The following is an 8753-nucleotide window of genomic DNA, read 5'->3' as shown; positions in this document are numbered from 1 at the left end:
TGATCACATACATTTTATGATGCAACATACATACCAGAAAAAAGTGAGGTTTTAACCAGGGACTTGACATTTGAGAGCAGTGAAGACTCAATCAACTATATCACAAGATCTAAATTTCTGAGATTTAGTCAACACGATGCATTACATATGTTAGTCAGTGTCAGTCAAGTAATGAGTAGGTTGGCCTATGACTACTTCCTGGAGGTGAGGGGAAACATGGCTTGTGCTCATGTACTTGATTCTTGAACAGCAGCACATGTTCAGTAGAGCATCATCTGAATAGAAATTGTTCTGTCTGAACACGTTTTTGATTCTACATATAAGTATATCAAAGAACTTTTATGCCTTCTTTTTTGGAGGCCTGAGCAACTATGGGAATTACTGTAGAGGATCGAGAGATGGTAGGTGCCCCAGATGGTGGCTGGGGCTGGATGGTTCTGCTTGGATGTTTTGTCATCACTGGCTTCTCATATGCCTTCCCGAAAGCTATAAGTGTGTATTTCAAAGAACTGATGAAGGACTTTGGCTGTGGATACAGTGAAACAGCCTGGATTTCATCTATAATATTAGCAATGCTGTATGGTTCAGGTAAGATACTATAAACTGAATTATAAAAGCTTTAAATGTTTTAGAAACATGTTTTTCTTCTCCTTCTTAATGCTCAATATATTTATGTTCATTTAATCCAGGTCCAATCTCCAGCATCATGGTTAATAAATTTGGATGCCGGCCTGTCATGTTGGTTGGAGGATTACTGGCCTCAGGAGGGATGATAATTGCATCTTTCACTAATAACATTATACAGCTTTATCTCACAGCAGGTGTCATTACAGGTATCTAAAAGACATTTGATATAAAACATGTATAAATCTAAAAACAGTTTAGTTTTTTTAGACTTTTCACTATTTGTGATACTCTGCTTGTTCTTATTTGTGCATTCCTGAAAGACTGTAGTCTCGGTCTGGCTAACGTGAAGAGTTTTTAGTGACAGCATGTTACATTTTTTCGCCAGTAGGTGGCAATGTGTGACTGTCTTTGTGAGTGAGTCATTGAATCTTTTGTTCACCCAATTCGTTCAAATACACTGATTGATTCGGGAACTACACCCAGTCTGCTTTGTAACTGGCAATATGTCTTTAAATATGTCTCTAAAATAAGTTACCCTATATACCCTATTACGTTTTATTTTTGTTTTAATCAAAATGTTATAAGATATATCACACTCACAATTGTGGTGTTAGTCTGAATATATGAGCACAAGCAATACTGGTTAAAGGGATTGTTCACACCAAAATTAAAATTCTGGCATCGTTTACTCACCTTCATGTTGGTCCAGACCTTTATGACTTTCTTTCTTCCATGGAACATTAAAGATATTTTGAAGAATTCTCCTAATCAAAAAGTTTCGGTTTCAGAGATGTTTCTCAAAATATCTAAATATATTTTATGTTCTATGAAAGAAAAAACAACAACCTTGGAACAACATGTCAAGAAAGTACGCCAGTACACCTTCTGGCGTAACAACGTTACAACATCACAGTGCTGATATTTAGACCAACAACATGACATGTATAGTTTGATAAAATTAACTCATTTATATTTTTCAACATTGAACATTGGGATTATTGATATTACTATACACAACACAAAACTTTGTTTTATGAACAAAAATACTATTATAAAACTGAGTCCTTAAGTTGTTTAGTTGTTAAATTCCATATTTTGAATGAATAATGCCTTTGTCTCTGTGAAGGTCTTGGACTGGCTTTGAACTTCCAACCATCACTGATTATGCTGGGGTCTTATTTTGACAAACGCAGACCACTTGCCAATGGATTGGCAGCAGCTGGAAGCCCTGTATTTCTTTCAGCTCTTTCTCCATTAGGTCAACTGCTGCTCAACCAGTATGGATGGAGAGGAGGCTTTCTCATCACTGGTGGTCTTCTGCTCAATTGTTGTGCCTGTGGAGCAATAATGAGACCCCTGAAATGCAAAGAAAGCAAAGTGATAGCCTGTTCCCAAGAGCTCAAAGAAATGCTGCCTCCTGAGGCTGGACAAGAGAATATCGTTTGTGAAAACAATAATGATAAAAAGCCCAGTAAAAAGAAGCTTTTGGACTTCAGTGTACTTGCTGACTTAGGGCTGATTATCTATATTATTGCAAAATTTATAGTTGTCCTTGGCCTATTTGTTCCAACTATTCTACTAGTCAACTATGCTAAGGACCAAGGAGTGCCTGACCAGGATGCTGCCTTTTTGTTGTCTATTATAGGATTTATTGACATCTTTGCTCGTCCCACGTGTGGCATATTGGCCGGTTTAAAATGGATTCGACCCAAGATACCTTATTTCTTCAGCCTTGCCTTGCTCTTCAATGGCCTAACAGATGTTTGTTCAGCTACAAACACAGACTATAAGGGGCTTGTTATCTTCTGTGTGTTCTTCGGGCTTTCTTATGGCATGGTGGGTGCTCTGCAGTTTGAAGTGCTGATGGGTATTGTGGGCAAAAATGTTTTTTCCAGTGCACTTGGCCTAGTGCTCCTTTTTGAGGCAGCGGCTGTGCTGATTGGACCTCCCTCTGCTGGTGAGTTACAATGAAAACATGTATTAGATTGAATCGTCCGTTACGAAATGGTCATTTTATAATAAATTGGTAAATTTAATAAATATTTTTTTCTTTCATGTATTTTTTCCCTCACAGGTTATTTGGTGGATAAGTACAAGAACTATGAACTGATTTTTTACATGGCTGGAGGAGAGCTGATCACTGCTGGAATATTTCTTGCCCTTGCATCATTCTTCTTTATTAGCCGAAAGAAACACAAAGACACTCAGCAGAAACATCATGGTGATGTGGCAATCATTCCTAAAAGATAAACAGTGGAAAAAGCGGAAATTTGGGACATTTATGTTCAATTAATTATATTTTGTTTACTGTGTATTATGAATATTAGATTTTACCAATTTCTAACTCTTGCATATAAATTGCACAAAATAATTCCACAATCGGCAAAACCACTTTTAAACATGTGGGTCAATGAGAAACAAGGATGTCTGAGACAATGAAAAGGATTTTGAGTGGCATGTTCTTAGAAATTTTATTTTATATGTTGGTTTTATGTGTTGTATGGCCTATATATGTATAGACCCATATATATATATATATATATATATATATATATATATATATATATATATATATATATATATATATATATATATATATATATATATACATATATACATATATATAATATATATGTGGCCTATATATGTGCACAGATGTTTACTTTTTAATTGAATCTACATAAAATCAGTGTTGTTAACTGAAACTATTTTGAAAACATTTTTATAATTAAAATGAAGGTGAAAGAATTAAAATATTGGATAAATGGATGACTGTCTTAAACGTAAAAAAGGGGAAAAATAGAAATGTTGCCTTTGCAATTTATTGAAATACGTTTAAGTTGAAATACTCAATTTAGTAAAAAATAAATAAATAGAACTATTAAAAGTGACAAGCACAACTAAAACTTTAAAATTAAAATTAAATCTGCAAATATAAAAATGAAAGAAATAATATATCATTATATAATTCTATAATGATATATAAACTAACCTGTTAACAACACTGCATATTATGAGAAATGTAATACAGACAATTTTTTGTATTTTATTAACTAGTACAAATTACATGTATATAACAAACATTATATGAAATACAGACTAGTCATCGCAATGGCTAACTTCCTCTGTCGTAGAAACTCTTTGGAATTTGATTGGCCAACCCAGCTGTCAATCATCAACAGTACGGGTCGCCTGACGTCGCTCTCAGGAAGCGGTAAAATAGAGCTTTCGCAGTCTCGGTTTGAGTTGGCGAGGTCGGGTCATATTTAACTTTAAAATAGCCTATTTTAAGCTTCACAGAACCAATAAAGTTATTCAGTCCTTTCGGGTATCTTTAATTTTAGGGCCAGACATAATCTTTTTTTTTTTCCCTGAGGGTTTTCATCGTCACAGAGTGTCTCAACAATGCCGAGAGGAGGTGAGTGCTTGATCGCTTTCTAATGTTTCCAGTATACCGCCAGAGCCAGTATTGTGATAAGAAAAATTAAAAATACTTGTGAAGGTGAATTTATGGCCCAAGAGGATACTGTTAATGGTTCGAGCTTCTCTATAATGGGTAAAATACGGTGTATGTAACCTAGCACAAACCTCAGGCCATGCTGGACCATGCAGCCACATGGATTGTCTGAGAAGTGTTAGTTAAATCGACGATTCTTAGTCATGCTTAGCTTAATTATGCTATTACATAGCTGCATGTATTGTTATTGTCTCTCTTTTTAATGCATTTATTTTTTATTTTACCTTGACCACCACCTTAGGTAAAAAGAGCCATAAGGGCCGTGGGAAGCAGTTCAGCAACCCTGAGGAGATTGATCGGCAGATGAAAGCTCAGAGGGAGATGGTGAGTGTACTAGTGTTCATCTTCTGTCACTTACACACTTCTGAAAGCCATACAGTGGAGGTGATGTTTGCTGAGCATTAATTTGTATAATGGAAACTCTGATTCATCTGGGTGTAGGAAGAAAAGGAAGGGGCTGAACGTGGAAGTTCATCAGAATCTGAAGAGGAGAGCAGCAGCGATGATGAAGTATGACATTTTAATTAAATTCACTTAAAGTGCTCACCCAGAAAGGAAAATAATTTACCCACCCTTGTTTCAAACCCATAAGATGTTGGTTAATCTTAGAAACATGAATGAAGATAGGCTACCTGGGAGATTTCCGTTACTTCAAGGACATTTCTGTCTCTTCAGAAAACTCAGAACCACTTTTTCATATGGATTCATATGCAACACTTTTACAATGTCGTCTTGTAGTTTTTAATGCTATTTGGCTACAAGGACTTTTAATGGATGGACAAAAATTATGAGAGAATATTAAAAATATCTTCATTTGTGTTCCAAATATGAATACAAGTCATGTGAGTTTTGAATGGCATGAGGGTGGGTAATTGATGAGAGAATTTTCATTTTTGAGTGAACTAACCCTACAGTATTATGATTTTGTTATTAGGGAAATCATATTGTTGTGGAGGCTGTTTCTGATTTCTGAAGATTTTTTTTCTCTTCATTTGTTCTTTCTCGAAACAGCCTAAAAGGAAAGGTGTAGAAGGACTAATTGAAATCGAGAATCCGAACAGGGTCTCCCAAAAGAGTAAGAAGGTTGTGGAAATAGATGTCAATGCACCTAAAGAGCTCTCACGTCGGGAAAGGTATGTGGGACAACATATACTTGAGAATCTCAGAGTCAAATAAGCTGTCGTTTTATTCCTTTATTTATGTGTTTCTTTATGTAGGGAGGAGATTGAAAAGCAGAAGGCTAAGGAGCGATACATGAAGTTGCATCTAGAGGGGAAGACTGAGCAGGCCAGGGCAGACCTTGCCAGACTGGCCATTATAAAAAAGCAGAGGGAGGAGGCAGCAAAGAAGAGAGAAGGGCAGAGGAAAGGTAAGCTGAGAGCATTGTTTTCTAATGAGAGATCAATCAATAGCTTGCATCCATTATATTGCATTTAATATGCACTTGCATATTGTTTTTTTGTTGATTGTGATTGCTTCCATTTGTAAGTCGCTTTGGATAAGAGTCTGCTAAATGACTAAATGTAAATGTAATAGCTATGTTTCCATCCAAAGTTGCTTATTTAACTTATGCACAAAATTGGAATGTCACAAAAAACATTTGTGAATAAATCGCCGGTTGGCCCAGTTATGTTGTCCCATGTTCACATGACTTGCATGTGCATCGAGGAATCATTCGGTAAACGTGTTTCCATTGTAGTTTGTGTATGCTTTCTTATTGGTTAAAAAATGTATCTGACTCAATTGAGTGCATACATTTTTATGCCCATTTTTAGAATTTATGTGAATCTTGGTATTTCCATTCACTGTTCGCTTTTTTTTTATTTTTTTTTTTTTTATGCGATATCTCAAAATGCACATAAAAATAGGCGGATGGATATATAGCTAATGATAACCTAAATCCAGTGGACAAAGAATCCTGTTTTGTGGTGTGTACATGTTGAGAGATGCCCAAACCAGGGCCAGTGGGCAAAAGTTTGCTCATAATAACCTTTGATATGGCTTGCCATACCAAAAAAATTCGCTATTATTAATCAAATTCGCCATTATTAATTTAGAGAATATAAGTGAATTTGTACTTGTATCCAATTATATTAAAAGTACATAATGCATTTAATGCTGGGCCAAGGCCCTCAATCAGGTTTGACTTAGCTTTTCATAGTAAAAAGTTTGGTTACGTCTCCTCGAGATAATACAGATGGACTAGTTAAATGGATGATCCATCCAAAAACTCCTTATTTGTGGGTGAACTATCCCTTTAATAACTAATAATGACACTGATGTTGTCTGCTTATCTGCTTTTTCTTTCTTTTTCAGAAAAAGAAGCAGAAGAGGCTACGTCAAAACGCTAGTCCAAGCATCATCACACAGGACGGGGCTTTTCTGGGGAGGGAGGGAAGGGGATTAGTTATTTAGAGGAGACAGCTCAGGGGAATCTGTACATGTCATTCTTCCATCCATCCCAGGTTGGAGGATTTGGACATTTATAGGACGTCAAATGGGAGGTGGTGTATGGTGTTGGAGTTTGTTGGGTTTTTTAATTTTCAATACCACCAAACTTCACTCACCTTACCCCCCCCCCCCCCCCCCCCCCCCCCCTTCTTGACACATTCACTGTGCTCAGACTCTAAAGCTGCTGGAGTTTACTCTCAATTGCTACATTTCTATGATGTTATCACCATTACATTAGATTGGGATTTTATGGAAGAGTGAGGTAGGGTTGCAGGTGTGCTCACGTGAGCTGATGGGGAAGAATGACGCAGGTTGTAGTGTCGAACAGTCAAACACTAACTAGACAGTTTGTCATTTTGTGTAAAGAACAACATCAGCCCTTCTACTGTCTTGTCAATATTTGTGGCCTTATTCTGTTTAAGTGCAAAATGCATCTGTAGTCATATAAAGGTTAATAGAAGGTTATTTTGGTTGTTACCTTGTGAAATCAGGGCATGCTGGAACTTAATGCTGCAGGTTACATCATTTACATCATTTACTTAATGCTGCAGGTTACATCATCTCACAGAAAAAGGCATCACTATCGACAGGACAGTATAAAAGTAGCTGCTTCAGCACAGCCGATGGATCTGTTGCATGTCTCTGCATTCACCACATCATCTTCTATAATGCCCCTTTACTCAGGGGTTTTCCATTTCTCTTGAGGTGGGAGCATTGTTTTTTTTGTCATGACCAGACTCACTGGTGTGCCCTCATAGTATTTTGAAGAGTTTTATGCTTTAGCCCATTGCTGGGATCTGACTTGCCTTGACCATTTAAGGAAAGCAATATTACCTTGATGTTGATGGTGCAACATTTTTTTCCAGTTCTTAAACAATTATTTACAAAGTATTTTAACATTTGTAAAGCATTCACCAGTACTGAAATATGTATTGATATGAAATCAGTGGAATTCCTTATTTGAAACTTTGTTGTATACAAATAAATAAATTGGTAAATGAATGTTTTCTCCTTGTCAGTCAATACTTTTACATTTCAACACAGGGATATTGAATTCACATTACTGATGTTAATGATAGTTGAGAATTGAAAAAAAATTGTATTAATTGAAAAGTTCATTTTAGAAAGCATATTTATTCTAAGGCTAAGATAAATCTTGACGTTGAGAATCCAGAAGCTGGGAAAATAGACCCGCATATTAATCAAATGTATCGATTGTTTACATATTTTTAGCGATCGTTAATAAAAAATGCTTATTGAAGCTGAACAGCGAATGTCACGTGTTCCCGTTGTTTTTCTCAACGCTGATGACCAAGGACCAATTATATGCTCCTGTGGTTACAAGAATAGATGTTTTCCAGTTTTCAATATTGTGTATAATAACAGCAATAGTTTATTATACTAAAGTGAATAAATAGGTTTTTTCATGTAAAAATCAGAGATCAGTCCGCGGTATTTAAATATTTTAAAAAATATATTTTATTATACGATGTTTACGACTTTGGCGAATCAAAAAACGCCCAATGCAGATTAATCTAGTCACTAACCATAGTTTGCGTGAGCCAGTATGCCATGAATTATTTATTTATACATGCATACATTAGAAACGATATTATATTTTTCTGTTGCAGCGGGCCCCCCGTAGGAGGCTACATTTCCCCCTTGGGGAACATTCCACTGGTTTCAGTTCATTGTCTTAAACAAGGTGTTTCCCAAAGTGATAATTTGTGATGACACTCCACCATACATTATATATTAAAAAAAAAAAAACATTTCCCCTTTCACCTATCTTTCACAACCTGCTGTTTGCACATACAAACAGTGCATTTTTAATGGTTGTAATGTGATGGACACTTCATTGCCAAAGGTAAGATAATGAAAGGTACATTTATTAATGCCACAAAGTTAACTATGGTGAAGCAACTATACCCAGTTTACGATTAATACAGATGCATATAGAAGTAAATATGTCCATTTTTAATTCATATTCTCTTTCTCAAGCCTCTTACTCACTCCACCTCACTCATGCGGTATAAAGTATATAGCAAATGAATGCTCTGTGCTGTGCAAATCTACTTCAGTGATCTCTGTGGCCAGAGAGGACTGCATTACTTTCACAGCGTGATGTGAAAATATCTTTCCTCTTATGCATTTGGTA

General features: G+C 36.0%; 2 protein-coding genes across 2 annotated transcripts; both read left to right on the top strand.

Annotated features, from left to right (window-relative positions):
* Window positions 1–371: 371 nt before the first annotated feature.
* On the top strand, window positions 372–2877 carry LOC306858129 (monocarboxylate transporter 3-like; the record flags this gene model as incomplete). The annotated part of the gene is made up of 4 exons (XM_079398526.1): window positions 372–588; window positions 690–833; window positions 1754–2584; window positions 2702–2877. The coding sequence occupies 4 exons, from the start codon at window positions 372–374 to the stop codon at window positions 2875–2877; spliced, it is 1368 nt and encodes a 455-aa protein (XP_079254652.1).
* Window positions 2878–3808: 931 nt separating this feature from the next.
* LOC306857757 (28 kDa heat- and acid-stable phosphoprotein-like) lies at window positions 3809–7601 on the top strand. The gene is made up of 6 exons (XM_079397888.1): window positions 3809–4045; window positions 4386–4468; window positions 4586–4654; window positions 5156–5277; window positions 5362–5513; window positions 6461–7601. The coding sequence occupies exons 1-6, from the start codon at window positions 4033–4035 to the stop codon at window positions 6493–6495; spliced, it is 474 nt and encodes a 157-aa protein (XP_079254014.1). The 5' UTR covers window positions 3809–4032; the 3' UTR covers window positions 6496–7601.
* The last annotated feature ends 1152 nt before the right edge of the window (window positions 7602–8753 follow it).

This window comes from Barbus barbus (assembly GCF_936440315.1).
Source record: "Barbus barbus genome assembly, chromosome: 38".
Classification (NCBI taxonomy): domain Eukaryota; kingdom Metazoa; phylum Chordata; class Actinopteri; order Cypriniformes; family Cyprinidae; genus Barbus; species Barbus barbus.
The sequence above is the reverse complement of the archived record's forward strand: the minus strand, read 5'-3'. Positions and strand labels throughout refer to the sequence as shown.